At 37.5% G+C, this 14,276-nt stretch overlaps 1 protein-coding gene and 1 long non-coding RNA gene across 2 annotated transcripts; both read left to right on the top strand.

Moving 5' to 3' along the window:
- The first annotated feature begins 1,568 nt into the window (after window positions 1–1,568).
- Window positions 1,569–8,770, top strand: LOC140784610 (uncharacterized). The gene is made up of 2 exons (XR_012108295.1): window positions 1,569–1,745; window positions 6,686–8,770. It is a non-coding gene; the product is annotated as an uncharacterized lncRNA (long non-coding RNA).
- A 2,714-nt stretch (window positions 8,771–11,484) lies between these two features.
- On the top strand, window positions 11,485–12,757 carry LOC140783305 (probable BOI-related E3 ubiquitin-protein ligase 2). Its single transcript, XM_073130142.1, has 3 exons — window positions 11,485–11,681; window positions 11,782–11,974; window positions 12,070–12,757. Exons 1-3 carry the CDS (start codon window positions 11,626–11,628, stop codon window positions 12,628–12,630), a joined length of 810 nt encoding a protein of 269 aa, XP_072986243.1. The 5' UTR covers window positions 11,485–11,625; the 3' UTR covers window positions 12,631–12,757.
- Window positions 12,758–14,276: the final 1,519 nt, after the last annotated feature.

Below are 14,276 nucleotides of genomic sequence, written 5' to 3'. Positions count from 1 at the left end.
AAAATTAGCAAGAAAATAAACGGTAACAAAGAGACGGGTTCTATTAATTACATCCATAAATAGAGAATCTGAAAATCCAAATTAGCAAAGCTATGGTAAATCTTAACAATCTAGTCAGACATGGATGAGGCTCTTGCGGTGTAGGCAGGGCGACGGTGGCTTGCGCAAATGGGTTAAGACAGGTACAACCCCTAATTACTATAATTCGTTTGCATAATTTATGTTTTACAAGTGCATGCGTAAGATGTGAATGGATTAGCATAAGTCAGATACTTAGGAGATATACGTTTAAAAAAAAAAATTGTTCGCCCAATACTATGATGTCGGATGGCTAATTGAAATATTACATGTTATAATAATTTATAAAACATATCTAAAGGGTTCTCCATTAGAATTTTCGGTTGCATAATTTAGTTTTCAATCTATTTATATGATAAGAAAAGAGTATATGGAAAGATTTTTAGATTTAAAGGGGGACTGGAGAGGGGAAATAGTGCTATTTATATAAATTTATCAGATAATTTTCATATCAAATGAAATAAAATTACTTAGTCTTAGGGGGCTTAGCCCATGGTATCAACAATAATTAAAGGAGACGTGAAACAGCAACCTTTTAGGAAATCAATATTTTATCTGCACTTAATAAATTATCTCTCAAATTTATTATTAAATACGGTATAATTTACTATAACTCTAATAAAAATATTAAACTAATTATTATTTTTGTTTGGTCTTAAAATACTGATCAACGTTTTATTTATATAAATTTTTCTAATTTAGTCTTTCAACGGTTAAGACAAATAAATATTTTTATTAAGACTACAATAAATTAGATCCTATTTGATAATAAATTTGAGAGCGATGATGTATTTCTGTAAATAAAAATATAAAAGAAGTCTAGTTACATCAAAAACTTAAAATTTTACTCACATATATATATATATATATAGTATACGCAACCAACGAGGAAACCAATATTTGATACCTTGACTAAATTTTATATGATTACAATTAATCTGCAACTTTTATCGCCACAAAATACAAACACACACACACACACATATATATATATATATATTATTAAATAATAAATTACTTATTAACAACGGTCCTAAGCACGATATTTAACCGGTTGTGGTAGTATGCAAAAATACCGCATCATTCTAATAATGTCTATCAGACAATAATATATAAGTTAAAATTATAAATCACTTATTAAGTTAGAGAGAAAGTCATATTTTTCTGATTCTGTACCATATAAGATATAAGTTTCTCTTTTTTAAATCAAGTACTTGAGATCTTTTGTTCTAATTTTTTATTAGGTGTGTGACTACAAAAAGAACGATAAGTACTTGGATAAAATTATGGGATAAGAAATAAAAAAATTAACTTTATTACTCATTTCCTAGTTTAATATAAATAGATATTTATTGTTTTTAAATTTTACAATTATCATACAATGATTATTTTTAGAATTAATAATTTAATTTATTTCATCATAATAGTCGCATTATACTACTATCCCTGTTAAAAGTTGAGAGAATTTATACGACTCCATTGGGCCTTCGACTTTGGTCGGGTCCAAGACCAAGAGCCGAAGCGGCGAAGGTATTACTTGACCTGACCATAGCCTCCCGGAAACTGTTCGACGGAATGCCCAAGAGACTCTTAATGAATCCAGTTCATGACCATGTTTCTCCGTTTAGATGTCTAATACTTGACGTGTTTTTCAGATTGAAATGACGGTAAATACCAGTTACTCAGCTGTTTGATTTCTTCGAAAATCGATATTTTTTAAAGTTAGATTGAATAAATCATTTAGTTGCTATTCTGTAGCAGCAGCAGTAGTAGTAAAAGGTAGAGATTAGTCGTATTGCGGTTAGGTTTTTGCCGATCTGTTGAATCTTTTTGTATCTATTGTTAGGCAATATTTATTAATTAATTTGTTTCTCTTCAGTCATTAGGCTACGCGATAAGGGATAGCTCTTCCCTAGACTCTGCAGAATGAGCACAAAATTTATAAAAGGCAGGATCCAATCCTGGTCTCTAGGACAAATACCTTCAAATGTCACCAGCTAATGTTGTTTGCACCTTCTTGTTACTTCATTTAGTCCTAGAATCTTGTTAGGTCCACCCCGTCACTCGTCAATCGTATGAGACAAACTTTGTCTGAAAGGATTGGTGAAGTTTATTTCACCATTGATATTTCACAGTTTGGTTAATGAATAGATTTCTCAGTCCCACGACTTGTATTTTTGTCCATGGATATTCACAGAGCTCAATTCATTCCACACTGTCGTTTACTATTTGTTTTGTTAAAAGGGCGGGATTTATTTCTCATAAATCTTTCACATGTTTCTCTGCCATGATTTTATTGTTGTCAACTAGTTCACTTCTGATGTGAATATATTGTTGAATATTGCTAATGTTGCAAGATTTTTTCTGTCTATATTAGTTTGTACTTTCTACTTGCTGCCTGTTCACAATGTGCTTCCCATTATTTATCTGCCTGGCAAGTGTTCATAACTGAAAGAAACCAAATTTTTATTCCTGTTCTTCAGCTTCATTGTCTAGGATTAGGAAAATGAAAACTTTCTCAGTGTTTTATGCTTAACTTTTGTTTCATGGTACCATATGAAACATTACAAGTTTATACATGTGTTAGGTTCTCAAATTTTGACTACATGCCAATGTCCCTTTGCTGGATGTTGTCAGAACTCACTACTGATTTATGCAAATCAGCAGCCGATTGTACTTGAGCTGTGTTTCCATGGTAGAAAGTATGATATCAGAAATATGCTGATCATATCAGGATTATGCTTCGTCTGATCTTGGATTTTCATGTGCCTCCAAGATGATCCTCAAATCGAAATTTTCATCGTTCTCCTGGTCTCCAGACTTTTTCATGTTTAGAAACCTTTTGGTTTTGTTTCCTTCAATGCTTGATTCAGAACTGCGACCAACGGTGCAGATAATTCTAACTGCTGTTATCTTTAAAGATTTTGTGACAAACCTCTCTATCACTAAACTTATGCTTTGGCCAGGATTTAGATGCTAGGTTTCTTGAAGGTTGTCTGCATTTTCTCTTCCACTTTGCTAACATACTAGTTCAAATAAGAGACACAAAGAACCTATAAGTCCATCACTTTACCTACACAAAAACTTCTGCCTGCGTAGACTTATAGTGTTTTACAAAATGTCATCCTGTCTTAACTATTAACTAGATAAGTTCATTAGTTAGCTTAAAGTACTAATATAGCTCATTAACTCTTTTCTTGTGTTTCTTCAGCATATGGACTATGCATTCAATCTTATGAAAAGTGATCTAGTGACCTTGCTTCATATGTACTTGGAAGATTTTAGTTTATATCATTATACAGTTTGATAACTCGCTAATTACTCTAAAAGCTTAAACTATTAGAGAACAATAATGCTTATATTTTATATTCTAATACTCTCCCTCATTTATGGGTTTAAGACTACATCGAAGAAGTGGATTTGACTTAAATGAATGGAGATTTTTATATTTTAAACGACATATGATTCATGTAGGATTTGAAATTAAGATCTCTACTCTGATATCATAATAATTCATTAATTATTCTAAAAATTTAAACTGTTAAATAGTGTTAGTTTTGTTTTATATATTCTAACACATTTTAAATTAGATCTCTTATAATTGAGACGAACGACAAAGATCCAAATATGGTACTTTTTCTCGTTTCTTCAAAATAAACATGTAGGTGAAACTGTGAAACAAACATTTGAAAAATTACATGGAAGACAAATAATAAACAAGATAGATCGAACACACTACTCATTGGTCTTGTTTATTGGAACTATTCATTGATACTATTCACACGTCAAAATACTAAACCAATGCGAAATAACAAGCATAGAAAGATGATCAAAAACACAGATTTTTACATGGAAAAATTCTTTATAAACTTACTATGGTAGAATAATGTACCCTATTCATAATCAAATCAATCACTAAAACCAATGTAAAAAACCCCTTGTAAACTTAGGGATTAAATGTGAGCTTTGACCTCACATTGACTACAAGTCGGAACATGAATTTTTTTCTTTAAGGTCATTCCTATGTTTATCATGCTTAGCACTTATAATATTATTTACATAAAAGCTACACACATTTCAAGTAGATTTCACAAAACAATAAGGTAACGATACTTTATAGTGATTTCTTATAGAAGAAGAAGCTGAGGTTTTGTTTTTATATCCTAATCCTTCATTCTTCATTACTTCCTTTTTAAGTTCCAAGTAGTATGCTCGAGCTTTTTGAACGTTGCCTTCTTGTAGAAGAGGAACCTGAAGTTTTATTTTTGTATCCTAGCCCTTCCTTCTTTTTTCTCTCATTTTGAGCTCCAAATAATTTGCTCAAGTTCTTTGAAGATACATCAAATTTATCAAATGAGCTCTTAGCTTTTTGTGATTCAATTTCAAGAAACTTTCTCAACTAGGGTTTCTTTTAAAGAAACTTGCCCGTACAGGTTAACTTCTAAAAGAATTAATTTTATCCCATAATGAATAATTTTTAAAAGTAAAAGAATTTTAGTTTAAGAGGGTGTTATCCAAATATTCTTGGAGCTTTAAATTTTCTTCTTTGAAATGTTCTATATCTTTCAACGTGTTTTTTTGTTGCTCCGTTATCTTGACTTTTTCTTTTACCACCACTTTGAGATTTTCTACAAGCTTTAGAATTTTCTTTCTGAATTTGTATAATTTTCTATATAGTGCATTGTAGGGGGCTTAGATGTCTATCCCGTCGTTATCACTAGAATTGTTCTCACTTTGCTCTCCTATCTCACAAGAATTATTAGAAAATAACAAAGAAGCGGTAAAAACAATCCTTGATTGGATCCAGAACTATCATCTTTAGGTTTATTGATATTATTTCAGCTATTCGCATTGATTCTTGCTGGCCTTTCCATCTTTCGTTTGCATAGTTTTATTATTTTATTTTGGTTTGCTCACTCATTAGCTATGTGCCCATTACTCTGATATTCATAACATTGTATAACTCCCCCTTGATATTTGCACTTAGGCTTGTTGCCCAAGCCACTTTTGAAACTTCCATAAATTTCTTTGATTATTTTCATAAAGATCCTCATCAACTCAAGATCAATGATATTATCCTCATCCGACTCTAAGAAAGTATGCATCTTGGTTTTCCAAATGAACAAATGTATCTATCTAAAAGAAAGTTCTAACAGTAGATTGAATTTCTATCAAAAGTCCATCTCCTAAAATATCATTTTCTAATGTAACAGAGACATGTTCTGATACTAATTGAAAATTTAAAGGACCTTGGAGATCGATCTACTACGCTAGAAGACAAATAATAAACCAGTTAGATTGAATGCACTATTCATCAATACAGATTATCAAAATTTATTATTGGTATTGTTCATCGACACTATTCACACGCTATAATAATAAATCAATGCAGAACAATAAGCATAGAAAGACAGCACATATTTTTAACATGAAATCTCTTTATAAACTTAGGTAAAAAACCACGAATCATATCTAGGATTGAACCAATTAGTAAAACTAATGTAGCAGTTATAAGATGGTCTTACAAATTATTCGTCGATATCTATGACTATATTCATACAATCTTGCTCACTTAAACCAGCAATCCATTGCTTCCCTGATTGATTCTTAACATTAATGACCATCGATGTTGATGCCTCCGTCTCAGTGGCCTATGAGATGAAACCCTTTAGGATGCAGTGAAGACCGGATCTATAGAAAATGATTTAGCATCTTCCATCACAAACTCTCCCAAAGCCGCGATCTTGATCTATTCAAACGTCAAAGTGGATTTTCAAATGGTGCAAAAAAAACAAAAAGATAACTAGAGTTAGGTCTTAAATTGTTGTATAGGCCCTCCAAAGATAACCTCAAACTGCCCATAGAAAGTTTGCAAAACGAACTTTGGAAAACACATTTGTGCTCGTGCATTAGAAGTGAAAACTCATTCTAAGTCATTTGTGTTCTCAAACTAGTTAGAACCATTCTTCTAATGCTTGGCACCCAAAAAATCTGACTTTTTGGTCCGAACTATTGTTGGGTCGTTAGAAACTTAGAACCCACTGCACCAAAATATCATATTTACCTTCTTGCAAACCAACACCGTATAGCTAATATTCTTGACTTTAAAATAAATTTTCCATTTCATCTTCATCAAGCATCTTATGACTTGTGTTAAAGCTCATACATAAGACCTAGACATGTGATATGAATAAATTTTTGTTTGAAACATAATTTATCAATTATATCAGTACAAATAAAACCTTACAATAATAATATAAGAGTGAAGATTCTACCGCTTTACGTTGGAGACATAGTGATAGTAATTTTGTTTCCTTACCACGAAAATAATTTGCTCTTCTTTAGCTGCACATCAAAGATGATTAATTGGTGAGCTGTGACATGAAGCAAATAGAAAGAGAGCCAGGGACTGTAGGGACCATTAATGAGTACTGCTTGAGTCTCATATGGGTGTCATACTGACAATGTACTGCAAATTATCTGGCTCTAAGCAATTATCTGAATGTGACTGGTGTACACATTTAGAAACCTGCAAGCATATGCTGACTTGTCGTTTGGTAATGACACTGATGCATACTAATTATTAAAAGCTCTGTTGGTCTCGTAGATTGCAGATATTAAATATGCAGTAAGATGACCTGATGATATGGAAGAATAAGCAATACTAGTCAGATTTCAGAATAAGAAAATCCAATAAGCGTAGAGGACTGTCGGCAGAATCTGTTGATAAGGAGACGTTACATCCTCAAAGTCTATCATTTGAATTTGGGTTTGAATGCATACAATGCCATCTGATGAAAGAGTGGGCCAGCTGCTGTTCCCTTCGCAGAAATGACGCTTGGGAGTGGAGAACATATGGTGCAGTTGATTGGGACCAGATTCTGTAAGCCGAGTATTATACATTTTGATGCTACAATTGTAACCATAAACTAGTGGTCAGAAGTAATATCTATTGAGTGCTGCCTCATCCCTCTGGCCAGATGCTACTAAAAGCATGATTTGGCTCAAGTTAATGGCTCCTATCTGTGACGTCTATGGGAAGTGATAGAGATTTTTATGAAAGTTACATTGGAGCAATGGTCCTTCAATTTCCTTGTAAGTATCATATTCCATAGCCTGCTGTACTATTCTACTGTCCATGCTTTTTATTATTGGTCACAAAGCACAAGTTTTCCACCTGTCACCTCAATTCCTTGTGACTCGTCTGGACTTCAATTGATCAGTCTCCTTACCCATCAGTATTTCTCCTCCCTAGCTATCACTCTCTGGATCACCACCATTTCATCTGTAACTTCTGTGACTGGGGCCTCGTTTGAATTGACAATTTGCAGAAGGTCACAAGAATTAGAGTTTCCAGACTAGTTATGGATAGCCTTCTTCTTGGACTGTATGAACTTTTAGGAAGTTAAATATTATCTTTAGCTATCTGTGTTTCTTCCACCTCGCGCATAGGAAGCTTACATTATCTTAAGCATTTGTCTTATAGTTGTGTTTTCTAGTCAAAACTTAACCAGGATTGGAATACAATATAAGCTCTTTCTGAGTGGCATGGTTGTCTCACCTAATTAAGATATTCATGGTACTCTGGGTCCATACGTACATAGCTAACAATAGCATATATGCCATATCAATTAGGGCGTCGGTCTAGCTCAATTTATTGTTGTTATAGTCTGTAAGGTTCTTTGGATTTGAATTTGTCATATTATTAAGGAAAGGACTAACGACATTTCAGCCTAATCCCTGGCATTTTCTTCGATAAGAAATTATTTTCCTGCGATCATCAAAACTGAAGTAAATGCAGACTTGCGTTATTCCTCCTTTAGCTCTACCAAACCTAAAACCTGTCAATCTGATTAGGCCAAGCATGGCAAATAGTTCTTTGACAAGTTAGAAAGTCCCTTTTTAATTGCTGCTGGAGTGGGTCTTTGTTTTTTTTCTGGACATCCAAGTTAGAAAGTCTCTGAAGGAATTGCTTTGATGCAGGAAAATAGTTCCATGTTTGTTTGTAAACCATATTATCTAATGTTAGTTTTGAACAACCTGGACCATAGTAGATGATCATTGTCCAATTAATTAGATATCCTAAATAGTTTTGTAGCATGTGCATCTTGATAAATGCCTTTGTCAAGTTTGTGATTGGATGGGCAGGGGACAAGTGGACCTGCTTCTGTTGTCCTTGCTTAAGTTAGGCCACATTTTCTGGTTTACTATATATCTTCAGGGTCACTCTTTTCTTCTCTCCTCACTTCATTGCTGGTGCTACCATTATTGTAACTCATTTGTCATTATAGTAAGGTATGCATGATATAAGTCGAATACTAAATGAAGTTTGTGTCACCTTAACCCTCATATCCTCCTTAATTGAGAGGAAGCTATTTTAAGACAAACCACAAGGCCTATAACGCTCCATTGTTCTGAATATTAGTCTATGAGAAATTACATCCAAAGATTGAGCGTCGGCAAGACGACAATGAGATGCTATCAGAAATGTCAATATTGGGCAGAAATGCTCGATCCGACGCAGACTGTTGTGTTAAATTGTTATTGATGTACTTATTTGTTGTATGAAAAAAAGTTAAATTAGCTCTTCTCACAATAATTTTCTCACTTTGTCACTTACAGATCCATGAGATCTATTATGATGGTCCATTGGTAGTTACATATATATATCACTAGATGTTGTTGATTTTAATGCTTGCCTAACTTTTTCTGCTCTATTATCTGAATCATTGGCTTGAAATATCACTGATAGATCTACTGGGGCATCCCAAAGCTATGTATATTTTGTTTAGGGGTCAAAATCAAAAGGTTTGGTTTACCTCTCCAACTTCATCCTTGTCGTGGGTGAGACTTCAAACTAATGATGGTGTGTCTGCATGTGGAGGGCCTACAAGATAAACTATTTCTCTACAGAGAAGAAACAAAAGAAAGCTTATGTGAGCTCCCAGAATTTTAATGGGTGTGGACTCCAAGCAAAGCCTTCATTTCTCTACATGGAGGCGGGGTAAGTGGGCAAGTAAGGCATGTCTCCAGTGCACGAAATAATGATAGGAAGTGGGAGACCAAACAAACCCTTCCACAATATTGTGGTGGCTCCCAACTAACTTTCAAGGGAAGTTGCTTTTGAGGAAGTCTTAGAGTTGGGAAACTGACCACTACCTTTCCAATGCCTTAGTCAGACTATATGATGGTACAACCTTAAGCTTTGAACATATGATATCTGACCTAAAGTCTTTTATTACATAGTGGTGAGCTACAAGCCTACAAGATAAGTGGGGAAAATAAAAAGTAAAAAATAAAATAAAATAAAATAAAATAAAATAAAATAAAATAAAAAAAGAAGAAGAAGAAGAAGAAGAGGAAGAAGAGAAGGAAACATAACAAGGGAGAATGGTCAGTGAGATTCCCACCAAGAAAGGAGTAGAACAAAGAAAGGAAGAAAAGAAAAGAAGAGAAAAAAGAGTGATGGTAGGGCTCTCTTGTGTGAAGGATTCAACTTTAATAAGTTGGATGGGGTTAAAAGGAAAAGGTTTTAGAGGGTGTGCCCACAAAGTCAAGGTGCTCCAATTGCCCCTCATAGGAGGAAGCACAAACACATGTTATATCCTCTTTTTCCCTCCCCTCCCCCTCCCCCCCTCTCTTTTTCCTCCTTAGAATCTCTTGATGGCAAATTGGCCATCATCATTTTCTCTGACAACATGAGATATCTAATGATCTGAGCCCTCCAATTATGAATGGGTCCTCTTTTTCCTTACCTTTTAACTTCTCTTTTTTTTTTCTTCTTTTCTTCCAACCTCTAGTGATTGGGTAGTTAAGCAAAGTGGAGGGGGGTTTGATATGGTTGGGGTTGATGTAGTGCAATAATGGAGCCATGGAAATGGTGCCTTGGAGGGGGAATCACATGCACCTATCTGTATTTTTCTTTGATGGGTATTTTACTTTTCCTTCACTCCTTTTCTTTTCCCTACCTTTTCTTTCTTATCCTCCCCTCCATTAGGATAGAGTGGAGATGACTAGTGTTGTATCTTAGTGGCATTGTGCTTGCTATGCTTAATGACAATCCCCAAAAGTGTTAGTTTAATTTGAGTCACAGGGCATTAATGGGAGCAGCAATAGGGGAACAAGCTTGCCACCGTCCATCATCACAATGTGCGGTAACCCACGAAAGCTTTGGGATGGTGGTAGTATTAAAGGTGAACTGGTGATGATATCAAAAAATTTAATGAAAGCAATGGGGCGATATATACTCTGTGTAAGAACCTTGAAGGAAATCAAACTTTATCTATTCCTATAGCTATACTAGATCAAAAAGGCTACCTAGATATATATGTTTTATGGAATTTATTCTGCACCAGATTTTCCTACTTTACTTGACGTTGTCAAAGGAAAAGTCCCACTTAGAGTTTGTACTTTTGGTTAACTAGTCCTTATATCTATTTTATTTGATCATCTTCGCATCTCTTTCCATTTACTAATGCTATTAAACTACTGAATGTAATTTATTGGTCATCTTTCTCTATTTACTTCAATTATTACATAATTTAGTACCTCTGTGGACTATAAAGAACCCCCTAACCCTAAGCCAGCCCGTTATTAATATTTCAAGAAAATAACGTCGCACGCACGCTGGGAGAAGTAGTAGATATAAAATTCCTCTATTTTGCTCCCATAAATTAATATTCTCGTGAATATGAGGCCGATGACACATCCTTCCTTCCGTATGTGCCGGACTCACATGGTGGGTGAGAGGTGAAACGTAGGCAGGTATAGCCAAAAGGCCCAAAGGGAAAAGGACACCACGCAAGCGTCCAATTCCAAGCCAACGATTACTACACAAGGCCACGCGGGGCCCACCCGCCCAGTAGAGCCCACGTGGCTTCCAGGGCCCCACCCGGCCGTGAGGGAATCCGGTGCGGCCGTGGGCCCCCGCGGAGCGACACGTGTCCGCCAGCGGTGCAATGTCAGTTCGGATTCCCGTAGAGCATTGAATACATGTGGGGATGGGAGTCGGGAGATGGACGACGATTTGGTTTTGAAACCAACTCCTCACTACCCCCGTAAATAATCTCCTATTCCTGGAATAACCCACCCGTATTCCCAAAGTATCCCTGTCATTACCACCTTCTTATCTACTTTAAATTATATTCGTACTTTATCCATTTAGACTTGCACTCCAAGGGATCCATCCGTTTAGGAGCACCATTATTACCAATCTCTATTCATAGTAAATCTTACTTCTTAAATATCATCCAAATTAAGAAGCTACACCAACAAATCTTTTCTCTATCTACCCTCTCTTTCTTTTCTCTCTCTCTCTCTCTCTCTCTCTCTCTCTCTCTCTCTCTCTCTCACACACACACACACACACACACACACACAACCAAACCCCTAAATAAACCCGTCCCTCCCCCACCCATTTGTATTGCATGTTCCCCTCATCCATCTTCACACACCCTCCCCCCCTCTCTTTATCAATCTATACAAGGAAAAGGAAATAGCGAAGGCACTCTCAAACAACCCATACCAACAACATACAAATCACCTCTCATGGCAGTTGAAGCCCACCATCTTCGCCTCTTCCCCTCCCAACTCCTCAAAAACAGGTACTAACTTCACACCAACATCTCAATTCTCTTATAACCTTATTCTCAATTTCTTATCTCTCTCTCTCTCTCTCTCTCTCTCTCTCTCTCTTATATGCAGAGCAATCCTGGAGAACCAACCGAACACCTACAATTCCCACATGGGTCTAGCCCCGCCGGTCTCCGCCGCCTTCTGTAGCCCCGCCGGTTCCGTTTCGAGAAAGCGCTCGAGAGACGCCGCCTTCTCCGGGGAAGACATCTCCTCCCACATCCAACAACACATGCTCGACGTCGATCGCCTCATCCTCAACCACGTAATGATCAACTCTTATTAGGCTCAGCAATCCATGCACGATTCTTATTGTTCTAACGAGTCATTGCTTAATTGGGTCGTCTCTCCTTGTCTCAGTCGGAGAATGTTCTAAGAGAGCTAATGGAGCGGCGGAGGCGACTCTCGCGACAAGTCCTAGCGGCGGCGGAGCAACAGCTCGCGAAGCGGCTTAAGGCGAAGGAAGAAGAGATCGAACGGATCGCGAAGTTGAACTGGGCATTGGAGGAGAGGATCAGGAGCTTGTGCATAGAGAACCAGATATGGAGGGAGCTAGCGCAGACCAACGAGGCGACGGCTAACATGCTCCGGAACAACCTAGAGCAGGCCTTGGCGGCGGCGCAGGTTAACAAGGTGAAGGAGGAGGAGGAGAGGGGTGAGGACGTGGACGATGCCGAATCGTGTTGCTGTGGGGATAATAATAATTTGGAGGAAGAGGAGGACGAGGACGAGGAGAGGAGGAGGAGCAGCAGCAGCAGGAGGAGGAAGAGGGCTTGTAAGAATTGCGGCGGAGATGAGCCGGCCGTGCTGCTGCTGCCGTGCCGGCATCTGTGCCTTTGCGCGGCGTGTGGGCCGGTGGTGGATACTTGCCCAGTTTGCAATTGCCATAAGAATGGTAGCGTAATTGTAAACTTGTCGTAGAGAATAATAATTTTCGTCATCACTAAAAATATCAAATTGTAGAGTATCTTCAATTTCTTTTGTTTGCATTTCTTTGATTTGTTCTTGGAGTTGGAAGCAGAATAAGAACCTATTAATTGAGGTATAACATGCAACGGAAAAGACCCACTAAAATACGAATTTATCAGTATTCTCTTCTTTTACATCATTCCTGCCTCTCATGAGCTTTGATCCAATGACCTTTTACTTTTATCTCTTCTTCTTTCTACAAGCCAATATTCTTTAATTTTATTGGGTTTGCGACAGTTAATTATTCAACGATTGAGTTGGCTTCATGGGTTCACTTGATTCTCTTTAAAACATTTTTTGTGTGGGTATAATAGTATAGAAAAGCTCGCCAAGTTTAGATATTTAACACCAATTCAAGCCCTCCGGGGCAACACGGAGCAAACGGTCGGCAGCGGAAGCACCTGCCACGTGTTGACGTCCTCGACACGTAGGACTCACGCTAGTCATTCATTGAAGTGCGTGGAGGGCCCACACCCTACGTACCCGCAGTGCACGGCGTGGACTCCCACCTCAACCATCCCCTCCCTTTCCCCACACGACAAAACCAAAGCCAAAAGTCAAGTCACCCACCCTACTTAAAAACATGTGAGCCCGATACATTAATATAATTAAATTAAATAAATAAACTTTTTATCCGTACCGCCCCGGGTTTGCATCCGACGGCTAGGATTTACTTTACTGTGTCACCCCGTTCCGGTATCCGCGCGAACCGCTTTTAAGATATCCGAACGCGAGCGACGAGGACAAAAGGGAGGACTGGCGAGATCGTGCCGGATTGGGTGCATGCGGGAGGCGACGGTGGTGGGTAACGCCTCCCGCGGGTTTACTGTTTCCTCCTGGCCTCCGTCGTCGTGTAGCGCGCCTACGAGATCCACGTGAAGTCGTGAACGTAGCGATGGAGGGACGATGGACCCTCGTGGCTTCCGCGCCTCAGCTTCTGCCACGTGGACGATCATTAATGGGGAACTGTTCCGTTGTCCGACTCGGATATAAGGTGGGGAACGGAAAGGCGGGGGGGGCTCCACCGAGATTTATCCAGATACCTTTTGTTCGGATACGGGTTGCCATCCGACCCGTTAATTCCCTCCGGAGTCCGACCCTAGTTGGTGGTGGTATGAATGTGATGGATGCATCATGAATGCATGCATGCATATCATCAGATCGGATGGTGGAGGACCACCATGGATATGTCGGTGTACTCCATGATTGGGTCCTCCTGTTGACGTTTACTGGTGCTCATTATAGCTATCCAACTTGGACCAGTTTGTTTCCTGTGTTTATCCGAGTATAAATGCTCACTATGACGAGAATAAATGAGGTTGGATAAAAGTAACCGATAGATAAGATATTCTAGTTTCTTTCTCTCCCTCCTTTCCTTTCCTCAAACCGAGATTTTGGGAGGCTGCAATCCCCCTCTCATAGGCATGGAAAGATTTTTTCTTTTTCTTTTATAAAATTTTTCTCACGTTCCCATGGTAACTAATAGTCAAATATATTTACCCTCAACCTAATTATGCTTAGCCACCTAATTTTATTTTTAATTTATTATATTTTCACCCACCAAACTATCATTACGTATCGCTTTAGCCTAATTAAAA

The sequence above is a fragment of the Typha latifolia genome, chromosome 3, assembly GCF_019914945.1.
Source record: "Typha latifolia isolate L0001 chromosome 3, TyphaL0001v2, whole genome shotgun sequence".
Lineage (NCBI taxonomy): Eukaryota > Viridiplantae > Streptophyta > Magnoliopsida > Poales > Typhaceae > Typha > Typha latifolia.
This window is presented reverse-complemented; position numbering and strand designations above follow the sequence as displayed.

Bases quoted from the DNA above. Each gene is read 5' to 3' on its own strand.
- LOC140783305 (XM_073130142.1), top strand. From the start codon at position 11,626: ATGGCAGTTGAAGCCCACCATCTTCGCCTCTTCCCCTCCCAACTCCTC. The intron at 11,682-11,781 runs GTACTAACTTCA...TCTTATATGCAG, and splicing joins TCCCAACTCCTCAAAAACAG to AGCAATCCTGGAGAACCAAC. The intron at 11,975-12,069 runs GTAATGATCAAC...TCCTTGTCTCAG, and splicing joins ATCGCCTCATCCTCAACCAC to TCGGAGAATGTTCTAAGAGA.